The sequence below is a fragment of the Procambarus clarkii genome, chromosome 18, assembly GCF_040958095.1.
Source record: "Procambarus clarkii isolate CNS0578487 chromosome 18, FALCON_Pclarkii_2.0, whole genome shotgun sequence".
Lineage (NCBI taxonomy): Eukaryota > Metazoa > Arthropoda > Malacostraca > Decapoda > Cambaridae > Procambarus > Procambarus clarkii.
The window spans coordinates 28263751-28282606 of NC_091167.1; the positions used below are offsets into that span (position 1 = coordinate 28263751).

The 18856-nt window shown below is 38.8% G+C and overlaps 1 protein-coding gene across 7 annotated transcripts; it reads left to right on the top strand.

Moving 5' to 3' along the window:
* Positions 1-481: 481 nt before the first annotated feature.
* LOC123754346 (uncharacterized) lies at positions 482-18618 on the top strand. 7 transcript variants are annotated; one of them, XM_045736657.2, is made up of 5 exons: positions 482-587; positions 4066-4836; positions 14207-14342; positions 15172-16230; positions 16493-18618. In XM_045736657.2, the coding sequence occupies exons 2-5, from the start codon at positions 4070-4072 to the stop codon at positions 17219-17221; spliced, it is 2691 nt and encodes an 896-aa protein (XP_045592613.2). In that variant the 5' UTR covers positions 482-587; positions 4066-4069; the 3' UTR covers positions 17222-18618. The 7 variants fall into 7 exon arrangements, with proteins under 7 accessions (XP_045592613.2, XP_045592611.2, XP_069182526.1 ...); XM_045736655.2 differs by having other exon boundaries at positions 546-587; positions 4025-4836; XM_069326425.1 differs by having other exon boundaries at positions 561-923.
* Positions 18619-18856: the final 238 nt, after the last annotated feature.

Here is an 18856-nt window from a genome sequence, read left to right on the forward strand (position 1 = left end):
GGCGAGCGTCTTACCACTACGCCACGTTATGAAAATTAGGTCTGATTTTAATGAATAGAGTAAATGTTTGTTGTGTGTGGTGTTTTCTTTGATTGTTATTAAGCTTGTTAATAACACAAAAAATCTATAACAGTACCTAAGCTTGTTAATAAAGAAAAATAATGTACGAAGGCATTAGTGTACGAATTGATTGTAATGATTTGTTTAGTATAGTTCCTTCCCTTACTCCTCGTTTGCTTTATCACCATATATGATGATCTTTAACTTAATGTTTTCCTAAATTATCGCGATCAATAAATTCAGTATTCATTGAGTAATAGTTTCAGAGGAAAATAATAGTTTAATTCAAAATGGCTTCAATGAATTAGTTTTCTCCCCGTTCTGATACAACCGGTTAAATTAACTAAATTGAGAACGCTAATATATATACGCTTTAAGTTTCTCTGTAAATAATGAAATAGTTTTTACAATTATTATAATGCTTTATAAAATATAGTTGTGAGTGTCGTGGCGGTAAATTAGTATAAAAATGCAAGGTTAATTTCACCGTCAAATTGTTTACTGGAAGAGGAAGGCGCGAGGAGGAGGTAATGGCCGACACAGCTTCTTGTTTTCCTGTAAATTGACCACCCCCAAGGCAGTGTAATAATGATCAGTGTACATAATGATGAGCCGGGGACGGTGTAGGCGTCGCTGGAGTGGTATATGAGGGCGAGGAGTGTGAGAGAGGAGAGTAAGGTGGCGGAGCAGCAGAGAGCGGGAAGGGACGCCACCACCACCTCGTGCCTGGCATCCCGGGCCAGGGACGCCCGCCCCCCTGACGCCACCTTTGTCACCCCCTCGTGTACCTGGTGACCCTTGTCACCCCTGTCTGTGCACCCCGGGGCTGGTGTGTGTGTGTGTGGAGGCGGCCGCCGCCTGGGGTGAGGAAGGTAGTGTGAGGTTCCACAGTATTATTCGTCTTGTTTACTAAATTGTGGCCCCGGAAGGGCTAGTTTACCGGGCAGGTTATTGGGCACTGATCCTGTGGGCGAAGACAGAGCTATAGCAGCGTGTACAGCGCCTCTTAATAGGAAGACAAGCCGCTGGGGTGGTTGGTCCTGTCACTTGTCCCCCAGACGCCGCTGGGGGCGTCACCGTCTCGAGTGAGCAGGTTGTCAACCCAGGCGTCAGCAGCTGTCAACTCTCAACCATTCTCTTATCACATTTTCAAAAGATTTGGGTCTGAACAGGGATATTAATTTTTTGACCTGATTGGTGAGTGTATTGGGCCTCGTCACTCGTGCTGCGAGGCGAGGTGCAGTCTTGTAGCCACTTGTTCAACACCCGTTACTAGGAAGAACACCTGCTTGGTAGTTGCCGTCACTTGTAGTTAGATTAGTAACCAAGATGGTCTCTAGAGTTAAACCAGTAATGTCACACCATCTCGCAAAAGTATACTTTCGTTCATTTTTCTTGGGTTTGGCTTGGATAGAAAAGATTTCTTTAAAAGAGTTGATTACAGTGGCATAGATTTGATTTTTTTTTTTTTTAAACTGTGATCAGCGCCCAACATCACTGGGTTGTTCACCTCGCTACCAGGCACAGGTGCCGCCGGGTTGCTCATCAACCCGTGCCCAGGCACGTTGTTGTTTTTTAGATTCAGCTTTTCGGGACAAAAAGTTGCAAATAGCACGGGCAATGGTGAGCCCGTAGTGGACTTCCCTGGCATAGGAGCGGGGCTGTATGTGTTGCCCAGGCATCACTGATGCATTATGAATTAACAATCAGTCTAGATTATTGTGATTCAAGTTTTTAGTTTGTACAAAAAAGGCTTTTTTATCATGCAACATTTGGGTTGCTAGTGGGAAACAATTACTGTAATCTAATTTTCAGCTTTCATAGTGCAAAAAAATAGTGATTGGCAACTCCATTATCACTGCTATTTTAAATTCTGTAGTCTGTAGGGAAAAAAGTCTGGATTTCTTGAAAATAAATCTTAAAAATCACCTTTATTTTGTTAGATGTAAAGATTTAAAAAGTAGGATTTTGCTCATCTAATAAAACATGAGATACCTGGGGGTGGGTTCTGGGAGGCCTTCTCTCCAAGCCCAAACTGAGGCTAGGCTTGCCTTGTGATAACTTGATCTAGATGGCCATTGCTTGGAGTGGTCCATATATCCATTGCCAACTCGGTTGGTTCGGCACTTCCTATAGGAACTCATCCATTTGTTTCTTGAACACAGTCCACTCTTGTTCTGGCAATATTTCTTATATTTGTTTGGAGAATATTAATGAGCCATGGACCACTTTATGTTCAGACAGTGTTGTGATTGTGCATATGGCACCTCTACTCTTCTTTAGGTCTATTATGTGGTTTCCCACCATGAAAATGCAGAGCAGATATGGTCCCTGTTCATCAAATTAGATGGACGCCTTAAAACTATTGGCATAAGTTTTTTGAAAGCCAACCATAGCAAGCACCAGTTAATATGCTGACTTTATATTTTGTCTTTTTGGTTTATAAGTTGGAAATTTCCATAAATCTGCAATTGTGTAGCGTTATTTTAGAAAACCCTTACCTTTTTGACCTAGGTAATACAAATATTTTAACTATCACCCACCTGCTGCTCAAGAGACAGATCAGCACAGTAGGTATAATCCACATTCCTTTCAGTGTATAAATCTGAAAGACACTTTGCTTGAAACCACAAATTTGTTTTATAACTGATGGCTGAATAGAAGCTAATAAATAAGTATACAATATCTTAAACTTTAAACTTGAAATTCATTATTAAAGTAGATTTTGTTTTCAAGCAAGCCTGTTTTTTCTTAATTTGAATGCAGAGGTAATGGGATATGAACAACACATGAATTGTCATTAACACTGCTTCATGAAGACTGCTCTTTTTTTTTCCCTATATTCTATAAACTGTGATGGGTAGACTTTCTTGAATGTGTGTGAACCTTTCAATGTTGATATGTTTTCCATCCCTTTAATTCAGCGATTTTATTATATTTTCTGGAAGTTTCACTTGCAGTTCGTGGAAAAAAAGAGTGGAGACTTCCCTGCAGCTGGTCCTTAGCTGCTGCCTTTTGCTATTATTTGCAGTACACCAAGCAGGTGAAAGCGGCAAATGTCCTCTGCCTATTCTTGTTCTCTTCCGTGATGCAATTGTTACATCTGAAGCTGCTTCATTGCTGCTGGTGAAGCTATTTGTTGCTGCTCTTTCAGCAGAAGCTGTGCATTGCTGTTCTGGAAGGTTAAAGGTTTTTACTGCTGCTAGCTGAATTTGCCATTGCTGCTGTCACCAGTGTTGATGCCAAAACTGTTGCCCATGGAGTCGGCTGCTGAAACGGAATAAAATTGCCTGTCTACTGCTCTTGGTAATTTGCTCTATCTGGTTTATTTTTCACGAGACAGTCCATAAAAGTTCAGATGGTGAAAACTGAAGATGAGAGGCGGTCCAAATATCAGATATTTTGTCTCATCAGATTTTGATTATTTGTTCTTGATTGACTTCCAAGTCATCAGTGTTGTACTTAGTTTTATTGGAAGGGTCGATGAGCATGCTTCCAGAATAATAAATTGAATAATACATTTTTATTTACTGTCAAGATGTGTCACTCAGTGCCATGAGCATTTGAATTTACTTATGAATTTAGGTATAAATTTGAATTTGGTTTTGAAGAAAGTTTGGTCATGCTAGTTTAATTTATTATCATTTGAAGGACCATTCCTACTGTTTCTTGACCAATAATTTCTTATTGCTCAAGAGAAAGCTGTATTAATTGGATTTTCGCACATTTAAGTTCGATTTTGTCTTCCTTACTGGAGAAAGGCCCACTTTGAAAGCTATTGTTGGGCTGTTGTAGTCTTATCAGTCGCTCTGCATTCTTCTTAGGCGTGATCTAATTTTGTCAAGTGTTACTTCTGCAGGGGTCTCTCTTCCTCTCCATGGGCTTGTCATTTTCAGATGAATAGGGAATGTGCAGTGTGTGGGGAGAAGTTTACCTATTGTTGTTTTCCTGGGCTTGTCCACAGTGACGGCAAGTGTGGCTAAGTTGGTCATCCTCTGCTTCCAGCGCAATGGCCACTAAACAATCACCAAAAGGACAGGAGCTGAAGGCACCTCTGGAGCAGAAGAAGGCACCTCTGGAGCAGAAGAAGGCACCTCTGGAGCAGAAGAAGGCACCTCTGGAGCAGAAGTCACCTCTGCAGCCGAAGAAGGCGGCACTGGAGCAGAAGAAGGCACCACTGGAGCAGAAGAAGGTCGTACCAGAACAGAAGAAGGTGCCGGTAACTGCTCCCGATACAAAAAAAAGGGAACCGATAGTTATAACAATTGAAGATAAAGACAATAAAAAGGATGTGTTGCCTGTCGCTAAAGGAGGAAAAGACTTGCAGAAAAATGAAAAGGATGTAAAGAAGGATGACTCCAAACAGAAAAGTGATCGCAGTCGCCCAAGAGAAAGAAGTCGAAGCAGAGATAGGGGACGGTATAGCCGTGATGATAGGTCCAGTCAACGAAAGCAGGAGAAAGAGGTTTGTCGCAACTTCCTTCACAACCGCTGTGATCGTGGAGCTCTTTGCAAATATTACCACCCTAGGTCGTCCAGCAGCTCCCGCTCGGGTCCAGATGATTCCGGTCGAAAGAGAAGTCCTGTACGTGCTCCAGGCGATGACAGCGGAGGCAGAGTTGTCTGCCGTGACTTTGTCCGCAACATGTGCAAGCGTGGCGATGATTGTCGATTTTACCATCCTCCATCAGAGTCTGGCAGTAAAACTCAGCATAGTTCCTGGCTCACCTTCTGCCATGACTTCCAAAATGGACTCTGTTCTCGCTCTGACTGCAGGTTAGTGTCGGCCAGTGGCAGCTGTTACATGCATACCATACGATTTCTTTCAGAGATTCACTTAGTTTCCATATTATCAAAACTAATTTTTGTATGCATTGTAGTTAGAATTATTTTTAATAACAAAATATTTACTGGTATAAAATGCTGTGTACACTTGGTTAATTATAATTTAAATTTTAAGAATTTTCTATTCAGTATCATTTTGGAGTCTCTTTAATAGGTATCTAAAGCTGTAGATGTGTGAGCAATGTTCCTCCCTTAAGTACAGCAATGTAAGAAATGGTCTTTTAGGATTTTTTTTTAAGAGGTTATACCCGGCATCTCTAGTACCTCTTCTTTTTTTATTTCTTGACTTCCCTCCAATGTTTCTCTTTCCTGTTTGCCTTTCCCCTTCTTCCCTCCCAGTATCCCCCACCCCATTTAACCCTTTCCCCTCTCCCCTTAACCCGTCCCTCTCCATCCTCCCCCTTACCCATCTCTCCCTTCCCCTTCTCTCTTACTTCCCCCATTCTTCCTTCCCTCTCGTTTCCACCTTCTCTTCCTCTCCACTACCTTCCCCTTTATCCCCCCCCACCCCTTCCCCGTTCTCTTCTCACTCCCCCCCCTTCCCCGTTCTCTTCTTACTCCCCCCCCTTCCCCCTTCTCTTCTCACCCCCCCCCCCTCCTCTTCGTTTTCCGTTTCCTCTCCTCTGCCATACCCTTTCACTTCCTCACCTCTCCCTACTCTTTCCCTATCCCCCTTCCTTCTCCCTCCTTCCATCCCCCCCCCCCCTCTTTTTCCTCTTCTCATCCCTTCCCCTCGTCATCTCTATATCTTCCCTGCCTTTTTTCTCCCTCCCTCTCCACTCATCCCCTCTTCTCTCTCCTCTCCTGCTCCGTTTTCCCCTCATCTTTCTTCCCACCCCCCTCCTCTTGTCCCCACGTCCCTGTCTCGTCTACTTCCACTCCCATTCTTTCCTTCCCTCCCACCCATCTCATCTCCCCCTATTTTATTCTCGTTCCTTTCTCCCCCTTTTCTTTTCTCTCAATACACTACAGCCAAGAAACTATCGCTAATAATTTTCCTTCTTTGATTTGTCAAAGTAAAAGGATTTTGCCGATTGTTTTTCTATTCCCGATGACTTTTAAGAAATGGTCAAGTTTTCTGAGTAAATTGTCCATATCGAAGCAGAAAGCAGTTCGTCTGCCTAGGGCATTATTGAAGAGTTAATGCTGTTGCATACACTTGTGTTAGATGCATTTAAATCTATTAATACGTTGTGTGTGACATTTTGACCAGACAAATGTTGCCTTTCTGCTAAGCAAGTGTCAGTGTACAGGCATTCATACAGTATCTGCAGGGGTCAGGAACTACTACTATTGTATAACCATATTTTTTGCGGATACTCTTTGCAAGTTATTAGCGAGCAGGCTGATGTACTGGGTTTATTGGAACCTGCGAGAGAGAATGCTAGTGACCCAAATCTTTGGCAGATGGGTTGATTACTGAACCCGGAGCAGTTGCGTTTAATGTGAGGACGCTTAGCTTCCCTTAATTGCTTCGTGCTGTCTTTTGATAATTACTTGCTTAGCAGCCCTCTGCTAAGTCTTTATTTGTGCGTCGTTTCCTGTCCATCTTTGTATTGCTCACAAATTGCACATTTGAAGTATAGTGTCACTCTTTGGTTTTCCTTGACACTCTACTTTGCATAGTCAATAGATCCTCCTCTTTGGTTGACTGCCTTGTCATGTTTGTTACTGCATCTTGAGTTCTTTACTTATTGTTCCTATAGCAGGGAGGTCATCACATTGAAACACTTTTTTTACTCGGTAAAAAAATATAACTACCACCTTTGTTTCTAGAGACCGTTTCACATGGCTGAGAAGTTCTGTGCTTAATTCTTGTCACTTTTTGTGTGTGTAAAAATTTCTAAAGTGGTAGGATTAGCATTGAAATTATCATTTTATAGCCAGAATGACAAATTGTGAAAACAGGTGCTGTGGGCCGAAGTTGATTCAAGGCATTCATTAAGGATAAACTTTGCTGGTATGCATTAGTCATTACCTCTGGCTAATTTGATATTGAAGGTTTTATGAAATTCCTTTTCAACTGGAACCATTTTCTGCAGTAATGTTCCTTGTAGCGATTTCACATTCCATCCTCTTGAAATGATAGTACTGTACTTACAGCAATTATCTGATTGAATGAATAAAAATGGAGTGTTGGACCCCCAAAAAAGGTTCATGTTTCATATTATTGAATTAGCCCTAATGGCATACTAAGAAAATGGAAAGGAACTAAAGAATCTAACCTGTCAAAGCAATCCTAGATTTAATAAAGGTCTATCTTAGGTCTAATAGAGTATATACAGTATGTGCTATACTAGGCCTAGGAATGTTTTAATTTTTTGTATATTTTTACACTCGGTGTATATTGTACACTCAGTTTTTATATATAGGAGCCAATAGTTGCCATAAGTACTATCATTTTTGAAGAATGGGTTGTGATTTCACAAGTTGCTAATGTGATTTCTTTGATTCATGAATTGGATCACATGCAGTATGTTGTATTTAATTCATAAACCTTCACATGAGGTTGTGAGTTATTTAAAAACTGCATAATTTTGCTGTTTCCTGGCTGGCTAGGCATCTTGATGTGTTTGCATCACATATAAAAGCTTACCAACACTGTTGAAAGCTGTCTACTCATCTATGCATATTATTTGGCTCTTTAAATTACAGGTAAAGATTTGATTCGTTGAATGCTCTAGACATGTTGCATTTTCTAATCGGCAGCAGCTTGTATTCGTGCGTTGTCGCAGCATTAGTACAGCATACATAAATTGTTATTACTTTGTAACCAGCATTAGGATCAGTTTCATCACTGAACCAGTGTGTGTGGATATAACCTGCAAGTTTATTATAATTTATATCTGCATTGTAAATTTTAGGTAATTTTTCTTTGTTGACAATCTCCAGTTATGTTTTATACAACTGCTCTTTTGGTTTGATGATAACATGGTGTCTTCGAGAACTTGGTCTCCCAATAGAATAAATGCACAGCATAGTTATATTCATTTTGTAGAAAAACTGACTTTTTCCACAAGACTTTCTTGCACTGGCTTTTTGGCTTTGACTTGTTACTGTCTGCACCGTACATTATGCCCATCTTGCATAATGAGCAGTCTTTAATTTAGACTGATATAGTACTATTGCTTAGACAACATTTTATGGCTTTTCAGTTTCTTTTGGAAAATTTTCAGAATCTTAATTATTTTTTATTCATTATTATTTTTTAGTCTACTTGAAACAGTTGATCACTAAATTGACTCAAATTTCTTAGCGATTGAAAATAGCAAGTTTCCTTTCGACTGTAACACTAAACTTGTGGAAGGTTTGGTAAACACATTACTGTGTTTTGTAAAGATATAGTAGGCAGGTATTGATTATATTGTGCCATAGTGCCAAGGCATGGGCAACAGTTGATTTGTACAGATTTTTTTTTTTTTTTACATCACCCCTTGTCTTCCTGAGAATGTGACTGCGCACATGCCATTTTAAGCTACCTGAGAGAACTATTGCATAGTCCTACCTCAATTCTTGCATCTTGCTTTGTGACTGCTGAAACCCAAAGGTTGGTACACTTCTGCACCATGCAAATAGTGTTAATATCCATGAAATGCAATTACAGTACAGGTACTTTGCAATTAGGCCCGATAAGATTGATCTGCGGATACGCTATCAGCAAATATCGTATGAATGCCTGTATATTTTATTGTGGTGTTGACTGGTTTTTAAATACACAACAGAATAGTTTATTAACTCCAGGATAGTGTTGCTCATCACTTTCTGGGTGCTGCTTATCTACTTTGTGCACTCTTTAAGTATAAACAGTATTGACACTTCATACCTGCTACTCCATAACTTTTTTTTTTTTTATAAACTTTTGCACTTCTGTTACATCATCCAGCAAAAATGTGTTGTCATTCTTGATGTGTTCTCCATTGAGGAACTGATAGCGAATGAAAATCTTGCTGCTGCTGCTGTGTATCGGTTAGTTAACAGTGGCCAAAAGCTTCTGTCTGTAAGACAACACCCGTCTTGCAACCCATACTCCTGTTTTGGTAGTACTTATGTCAAGGTTGAGGACCATAGTACATATACTCACATACAAACACAATTAGAAAGTAGAAATCAGTATTACTGAATTTGGACAAACCGGAAAATTTTCTACTTACGTTGCAAAGACTAACCTTGCCTTCCTAGGATAGGTTAGGCTATATTAGGCCTCTCACTATCTGAGGCCTAATATAGTACATACATATGCTATACTAGGCCTAGGAATATTTAAGTTGACCTTTTTGCTTAATATTTTTTTTTTTTTTTTTTACTATTAAAAGGTAATAGTACAAAAGTCTACTGTCCAATTGCTTAGTAAATGTTTGTACTATGGTGCACATAGTTACAAAGAGTAGTATCTAAACAGGAGGATGGGTTGTCTTGACATATACTGTTATAGTGAGCTTGTGATGGGGGGCCAACAAATTTGTTTGTGCATTGTCTATGAGAAATGTTGCCTTCGAAGATTCATAAATTTCAGTAGTATTTCTTAGAAAAGTATATCAGGAGGATTAGCTCTTGGCAGACTGTTCCTGTAATTTATAAAGGTCACTTTTCTTTATAGTCACGTATTAATTTTAATAATAAAGACAAAGCTAAGTGCACTTTTTTCTGAAATGCGTTATGGCCGATTGGATTGCATGTCGTTATTGCAAGTCCACTCTTGCATTCTCAGTGGTCTCGGTAGAGGTCTGAACAACTGTTTTCACATCTTCCCTGTTTTGGTCGTTGAGATACCAAGTTTTTGAAAACATAATAGTCATTAGTTTTGCAGGGTGTATATATACATCTTAGAATTGCTTTAAAAAATATTCTGATATCTTACTTGGGATTTTGATGCAATTACTGCCTCATCGTTGAAATATTCTACATGTTTGAGTGTGTTTTTTGCTACTATTCTTTTGTGTTACCAAATAAAAATTTATTTCAGGTATTTCCTTGGCATGTGCAACACGTGCATTTACTTGTGCTTGCTCTCTTAATGCAGAGTATTAATTGTTAATTAAAATTATAAAATAATGACTTGGCAGGCATGGTGGACACTAAGTGGCTTTTCATACCTTGGGATTCTGTATAGATGTCTAATGTTTCCAGCTGGTTTCAGCCAAATGCATATCATTGTAATTAATAGTTACATGTAACTTCTAGTTTTATAATCGCATCACTAATTTAACTTAAATTGTAAATTTTACCCCCATCTGTCTGTCAGTGCATCTTTTTGCTTAGTGAAAGAAGACTGCACAGACTCGAGGGATGTCATTAAGGTGAAGTTCAAGGGTAGAAATAATGCGCGCTTTATTGAAAAAGATGGGTAGAGATTTTAATTCAAAGGATTAATCCTTTTGGGTGGATTAAGCTTATGCTTAATAATTTACCTTTTTTTTTTTTTAGAAGGAAATAACATTTACCTAGAAAGCAGTTGGAAGATAGACATTACTGGAAGACTTCTTGAGGGGCAATTCTTCACATAGTAAAAACATTAAAAAGCAAATTGAATATAAAAGAAAAAGCTGCCTTCATGCACTCTAGTAATGAAATTAATCTACTGGCTGCTAGCTTTTTGTGACATTTTAAGATGAGGGTTTATGAAACAAATTTTACGACAATTATTCTTTTAAGTTACAAAAGACAATAGAAAACAAAATGTTTTTCATTCTGTATTATAGGAAATTGTTTCTAGACACATTGGCTGTACCAAGTACATGAGGGAAAATGACATTTTTATTGTGATCTTGTAAATTTCATATTCACCTAACATCCTTCCACTTTTTCTTTATCTCCATTATCTTTTGTAAGTTGTTGTAAACATATTGTTCTACAAAAACTTGTGTGTGTAATTTTGCAGTAATCCTACACACATTGATTTTTTTTTTTTTTTTTTAGCACACCTACGTGAAATTTTGTTTCCAAATAGTTTGTTCATAATTTTTCTACTTTATTTTCTGATTTGGTACTGTTGTCATGGCCAGAGAAGCTGGCTGGCTCTGGGTTACACCGCCCACTGTAAACTTTTTATTTTGGTATGGGTGACAGGGTGGAACTGTTCTGTGTGCTTTAAAGGTAAATGAGGTAGGGTAGGATAGATGTAAAGCATAAGTGGAATACTATTTTTTTGGCATTCGATCCCCAATTGTCAAGTGGTTGGGAACTTGACCGTCGTCATGTTGCGGTTTCTTTTCCTTGTATTCTTTCCAAGGGGTATATAGCCATGCTGGCCTTTAACTTGAAAAGTTGGTTGGATGGAACTCTTGCACTGGCATAGATTGTCACTAGGTAGTGGACAAGTCATTATTTGCATTATTTTTGGTGGTAGGTCAAGTTGTATTTTTATAATTGGTACTCCTCAAACACTTTCAGCAGGTTAGTTTTTTATGGGGGGGGGTTACTTTGGCGTTGGGTTCGTTTCTGATTCCCTCATGCTTCCTGATTCTTAAACAGGAAGGTGGAATTTGAATTTGCAAACGGTGCTATCACAGTTGGCAGGGTGCCTGGAAATGGCAAGTCTGGTAAGGGCCAGTATATTAGCACAGAAGGAGCTACTGAAGTATCTTAGTCAATGCTCTATACTGTACAGTACAGTATATGGAAATAAACCCATCATCAGAATCTTGAGCAATAATTTTTGTCAGGCCATTCATCTAATTGTCACATTTTGCTCGGCACTTCAGAGACAGCTGATGTTTAAGACCATTGCTGTTTATTGGGCTGTTGTGAACAAAAAGTTAATTTTTTTTACTTATTACTGTTGCCTTTCTTATTCACTGTTGGATCCTATCTATTTTCTTGATAAATGTCTTTAAGATTATTCATGTTTTTGTAGGCTTTGAATCCCATCATTTGACAGCTTAATAACATGAGACTATATTTGTTGGTTATGGATACTAGAAATGTTATTGTATTTGTAAGATTCATGCTTTTCACTATTTTTTGTCCCCAAATTCTTAGGAAGAGCTAGGTTTATTCAGTCTTCTGTCCATTATAGTGTCTACCTGCCTACTTTGTGTAGGTTCCAGGGATCAACGGCCCTATGGCCCGGTCTCTGACCAGGCCTCCCAGTTGGTCAACCAGGCTGTTGGATGAGACTGCTCGCAGCCTGACGTATGAATCACAGCTTGGTTGATCAGTGTTGTGCCAGTATTTTCATGCCTCGCAACATATTGCCTCAGCATTGGTTTTATTCTTTAGTCTTAATGACACGGTTGGTGCCTTGTAAGATGGAAAGTTCTCAAAGTTGCTACACAGTTCATGCCAAGGTAGCACTTGCATGGCTTTCTTTCAGATGACACTCTTCGGGAAGGCATTCCTCATGTTGCAATGATGAGCAGTCTTTGAGGCCAAGTAGCATTTCACATAGTTTTCAGCCTGCAGTAGTTAAATAAGCCTTCTCAAAGTCATTCCCTTTTGGATTAAGAATTATTCAGTTTCCCTTATACTGGAATGACTCTATAGAGATGTCTGAAAAGCTGCACGATGTGATGTCAACCTGCCTGGGCTGCCCAATAAATTTTGAAATTGAAGAATTATAAGGCAAATGAGAGGAGAATTAATAGCCAAGAAATGTACACAAGCCACAATTTTTCACATCACTCATTAAGAAGTGAGAAGCAAACATCATAACACTATAGAACAGGGTACATCTGTCAACACAAGAGGCATTAAGAGGTGAAAATGAAGTACACGAAGAGTCTGGAAAGAACCGAGCCATTTAAGACTAGATAGTAACAACTGACCATCTGATAGTGTTGCATAGTCACTTAAAGAAGAAAACATCTGTAATGCTGTAAATTGTGCACTTTTGTTAAGAAGACTAGGAAATATTCTCGTGGATAGTGAGTATGCGAGAAATTTTCTAATGACATTGATATAGGTAAGGAAGCACCAAGCAAACAGGAATGAAGAGGTTGTCATAGAAAGGATGTAACAAGCCAGGTCCCTTAGGCTTGGTTCTGGCCCTGATGCTGTTCCTAATCTGTTTGTAACTTGTAATATTTGTACTTACTAATGTTTGAAAATTGCAATTCAAATGAGCAGAGTATGCACTGAAGTGGCTCATAGTGTACTGCAGGAAGACCTCCACAAAACTACAGGAGGGAACAACTGAATATTTTCCAAGAATTTAACCCTAGAAAAATGTTAGGTAATTAAAAAAAGGAATGAAAGAGATGGGAAAGAAGCTACACCACAAGTAGTAGGAAACTGCAGAAAGATATAATTACACTAGAAAAACTAGTCACCCCCTACAGCCCCCCCCCCCTCCCTCTACCCTACAGCTGCGTTTTATGTGCCAGTGTGTTATTGTGGCTGACTCGGTGACCTCATTGCTCTTTGAGTCATTTAACCTGTCCATCCTGTGGTTGCTGAAATCGACTACTGGTTGTTTCTCATAATTAGGAGATTTTAAACAGTCAAATTTTGCTGGGTACCCAGTTAGGTGGATTTTACCTCGAGTGAACTTGCCGATACTGTTGATAGTGAGAGCTTTTCTCATCTCCCAACAAGGGATTCCTTATTCTGGTTTCCATCCAAACATTCATACTGCAATTTGCACAATTTATGGTTGGGCATTTCAGATAACAGTACTTTTAAATGTGACCCATCTGTCCTGATTTTCAGCACGATCGAATGACTTTGTTTCCTAAATCCTTTACTTCTCGATAGAATTTTGTGTGAATCTGATGCCTTTAACATCTCTCATCATGTAAATTTGCTCTCATATTTACATCCAAGTGATAATTAGAACTTTCAAATATCCCACAAAGACAGTGCTACATAGTTTCCCAGCTTAGTGACTTGATAATTACTTAACCTCCATCCATTCCTTCAAGAGCAAATACAGTATAACTAATAGAACGACAAGAAAATATAAACCACGCCAGATATAAATAGTTAACAGCCAAGTGAATTTAAAATAGGATACTACTTTGAGAACATGAACTCTTGGAAAATTATATGGCTGATAAAATATTTGGCATCCAATTTTTTGGTTTTATAAAGTTCCTTGAAGGTCTTGAAATACAATTACACAGTTTGTAGGATATTTGTTTATTTTATGTAGTACACAGCGTTATGCTAATCAACTCTGCCATATACCTATCACCACATGATCAAACATTTTTAATTTCTTGGTTTATTGGTATGCCAAATTCCATTCCAAGCTGTAAGTACGTAATGTAATAATTGGTTATATTTATTTGCCTGCATTTTTACAGATGAACATTTCCAGACAGATTTCATGTTTAATATACCACATCCTCCCCCCTCTCTTCAGGTTTTTCCATGTTTCAAAGGAAGATGAAGCAGTATACAGGGCAACTGGAGAAATTGCTCCACTGGTGGTGGACCAAGCGGTGCGCAAAGCTTTGTTCCTGGATGTGGCTCTTACAGGCACTAGGCCCACCTGCAAGGTTAGTAAGCATGCTATAGCATTATTACCTGTATTTGTCACTCGTAGAGATAAGTGTTTTGAGAAACTGTTCCATGAAGTTTCGACTTTTAATGCCATGCTGCCAGAAAGTTTTTTTCTTCTTTTAACTCTTAACTTTTAACTTCTTTTAACTTTAACTTTAATTTTTGTATTATTATTTGTTTGGTATGAATGATACACTACCTGTACAACTTCTTGCAAGTTGGGATTAGTTTGAATTGTTTACACTCCCAATAACTAGACTTAAGTGTTCATTTGTTTGAATCCTTGTATTTGTATGACCCATTTTAGTTGGCTGGTAGTGTCACTTCTCATTTCATTGCTTGCATTTTCAAACAAAATTAAATTGTACGATCAGTTCAAGTGCCTTTGGAATTTGCATGTATTCAAACACCAACCCTCACAGCTCCACTCCCCACCACACAACCTCCAGCCCATACCCAAGTCCTCAAATCTCTAACCCATCAAACTTCCCAATCCTCCAACCCCCCCACTGTACTCCAATCCCCACCACATCAGTTGATTGACAGTTGAGAGGCAGGACCAAAGAGCCAGAGCTCAACCCCCACAAGCACAACTAGGCGAGTACAATCTTTCCACCCTCATCCCCCCCCCCACCCCCCCGTGCCCACACTCGATACCCCCCTAGCTCACACCACAATTACCCAGACCCACAGGCACGCCCCAATCCCCTGACTCACAGGCACACGCCCCCAACCCACAGGCACACGCCCCCGACCCTCAATTCACATATGTAGCAGTGTGGATAAAATATTCAATGATTTTCATTTAAATTTCATATTTTCCAGGAATTCCTGAAAGGAATATGCACAATGCAAAATTGTCGTTTTCGCCATCTAAACCAACGGGAATATGAAGATGAAGTCTTTCGTGCCTTGCAAGAAGAGTTCGAGATTGTTTTGGGGCCTCCAGAGCAACGTCGATCACCTTCACATCAAATTCTCTTGGGCTCCCTGAACAGTTTTCTTGACCCACCAAAGTATGGTACACCTTCATTGGACTTCCGTGATGATCTACTACCTGCTGATGACCTGCGCACAGCTCTCTTATCCCATACAGATTATGAACCAGATGCCAAGAGGCCAAGGTACTTTCCTGATGAGCCATTGTTTTCATCAAGAGATGAATATGGAGACACTCACAGGCGATGGGATGACAGAATGGACCTTGATCAAGACACACTTGAAAGGGAAAGAATTGATCGGGAGAGAATTGAACTGGAAAGACTTGAGCGAGAGAGAATGCAACAGGAGAGACTAGAGCGGGACAGACTTGATTTAAATTTAACTGAAACGGAGAGGATGATGCAAGAAATGTACAATCTGAGAAATGATAATTTAGACCTGAGGAGAAATTTGGAACAAAAGATTGGTGACCTTAAAGATGAACTCAGATCTGTAATGCAAGAAAATGCAAGTCTGCGACATGAAAATACAAAGCTCCAAACAGCTGCTAATGAAGATACTATGGTACACAAAACTGCTATAGAAAAGCTTAAGATTGCAAACAATACATTATCTGAGGAGAGCAGGAATGCTCAAGAACTTGCTCGTCGACTGGAGATGGAGAACAATGTGATACGTAAGGCTTTAGAAGTTAAACAAAAAACTAATAATGCTCATTTAGAGAAGAGATTGGATACACTGGAAAAAGATAATATCCAAATCCAAGATGCATTAAATAAGGCCAATGCTAATATGAAAAAGATCCAAGAAGAAAAGATTAAAATAGAAAATGAGTTGTCAGACTTCAGGAGAAAGTCTCGTAATCAACCATCTGGAGGGAGGAAAGATGGACAGCAAAACAATTCTGGCTTTAACCAAAGGAATGATTACTCCAGAGACACGGTAAGAAACTTTTTATTTTTTTATCTTTCCTTAAGCCAATGAATGAAGAACTTTCTAAAGACTTTTTGTTTAATTTAATATTTCATTCTTGGAATGCTAAGTTATTAACATTATTGCCTAAATAATAGTTGCCTGACTAAAACTTTTCTTTGAGAAAATTTATTTTCCAGTTAAGTGTAATTATTTTATGCTTTTTGTAGGTATTTCCAAGCCACTCAATTACTGTTTACTTGCAACGCTTTTAGAGTGTCTCTTTCCACAGGTGGGAAAAAATCGACAACAGATGGGAATTTCAGACTCTATTCTGGATAACAGGATGGACCAGGATATGCAAGGTTCAAGTGGAAATGCACGTGGTACAGGTAGGTATGGTACAGGTACATGGGTAACGCAGGGCAAAGGGCAGTACAATACAGGTTATAGTTCAAGAGGTCAAGACACTCGTAGTTCAGATGTGCAAGGGCCAAATACGTGGCAGGAAGCAGATCAGTCTCTCGCGTGGGGAGCTGGAGGTGCTCCACAATCTTGGGCTGACCTCAAGAATCAAAATGCCTCTGTTCCATCAGCTGATACAGGTCTTTCCAGGGGTCAGGGTCAGGGACTTCTTGGGGAGTATCAGCCTGTGGATGATCGCATGAGACAACAAAATTCCTCTGCTTCACGTGGAACTGGTTATCAAACTGCTCTAGGAGCTTCTGGAATGTCAAACATGCAAGACTATGGGGACCAGTCACATTCACAGGGATCTGCACGAGGATTTAAGGACACTCTCCAGACAGGAAACCAATATTCAAGTCAGAGCTCTTCACGCTTTGATGGAAGAGATTATGGTCTGTCTGGTTACGACAACGAAACCAGAAAGCCGTATGGGGCTGGCAACCGTTCTTTAAATTCCTCTTCGCATTGGATGTCGGGTGGATCAAGTGACACTGGAGATGGAAGAGGTAAAGGAAATAACCAGTCTTGGAACAGGAAAGGGAAGAATTACTAATTAAAAGAAACAAAAATTCTTTTAAGGTTTTGGAAAAATTGTTGTAAATATTCTCTTTCAAGAATACTGTCTTTTGTTAATTTAAGTGAATGGTCTTCAGAGCCCTTGACCATTGAAACCTCATTCAATGACCAGATATTTTAAATAACGCACATTATGAGTTGCAGCATTTTATTGGCATATATACATTGCATATTGTTACTCTAATGCATGATTACCCTGAAACAATATAGCTGGAAGTTGACCAAGTATCTTTCTTGTTCTTTATTGTAAATATTGATATTAAATAATTGTAATTCATACAGAGGATGCCAGCTCCCGTATTCCAACTATGCTATCAACACAATTTTTTTAACTAAAGTGAAAGTGAATAATCTATCAAATTAGTGAACAGTTCATTGCTGCACTTGATTTATTAAGTCAATTCTAAGTTAATTGTTTTCTTGCAAATCTTGTAGCTTTATAAATTTTGTAGATCTAAGAAAGTAACAAGCTTTACATATCTTGTGGCCTATTATGCACTGCTCTATATTAATTATATTTACTATGTAAACCACAGCAAGCTTATGCTGGGAATAGATTCAATGTTCCTGAATCTTTATTAAAATAATTGAAAATTTAAAGCTGTACAATAGGATAGCAGTCGTGGTAAAAATACTAATTTGACTATACAACAAAAACAATAATTACCCAAACTCAGTACATGTGTGTGCAATTAAATAAAAACATTTAAAAGTTGCTTGCCATTTTTTAAATTGTAATTTTTTTTCTTAGGCCTTCATACTCGTATGAAGCATCCTCAGTTCTGATAGAAATTAATAATTTGTTTTAATTTTGGTGACCAGAGTACTACAGGTAGGATTCCTGCAGCTTAAGTGCATTTGAAGGTTCCATGGTTTTTAAGTACAGATGTGTTTTCGGGAATTTGCCTAGAGCACGAAGAGGTGGGGCAGATTTCCTCGATTTTATTTATTAGAATTAAATATGCATAAATCTTTGGTTTAAAAACTTAGTTCATCCTCACGTTTACAAAATCTTCAAATGAGAGCGTTGATATCCTTGTTTTGTGCTTATGTGGAAAACATGATATGGATATTGTGTTTAGCATGTTAGTTATTTGTATGTTTGTGTGCATAATGTAAGACTACAACACTATTTACAAGTACAGTATACCATGTTTGTAAATGATAAGAAATAATGGTTTTATTACAAGCCTGTACAAGTATCTGTAAGGTGATTGATCCCAAACTGAGTATCCTAATTGCTAAGATAACCAAAGAGGGCATAGTGTGTGGCATCTGTTAAGTCCTCCAAGGTTATTGCTTGAGCAGCAGCAGCAGCATCTGTTATGTGTCAGGTGTTATTGTCATTGTATTGGAATAAATGTTTAGAGTAAATAGTGTTTTTTTTTTTTGTTTCTCCTTATTTTCTGTAGTGAATTATATCTTTACAATTCAGCTGCGAAGGTATAACCCCACTCATTTTGTGTAAAGGTGGCGGTGGTAGTATTCGTTGGCGTTTGTGATGTTTGAAAAATAGCTTCCTTTTAGATTATTTTCCGAATTTAATCTTAAAAATGTTTCACAGTACTCTTCTGTAATATACAGAACTGGCATTATCTCTACAGCAGTTATA

Excerpts from the sequence above, each read along its gene's own strand:
- LOC123754346 (XM_045736657.2), top strand. The coding sequence starts at position 4,070 with ATGGCCACTAAACAATCACCAAAAGGACAGGAGCTGAAGGCACCTCTG. Across the intron at positions 4,837-14,206 it reads TGTTCTCGCTCTGACTGCAG|GTTTTTCCATGTTTCAAAGG; the intron begins GTTAGTGTCGGC and ends CCCTCTCTTCAG. Across the intron at positions 14,343-15,171 it reads GCACTAGGCCCACCTGCAAG|GAATTCCTGAAAGGAATATG; the intron begins GTTAGTAAGCAT and ends CATATTTTCCAG.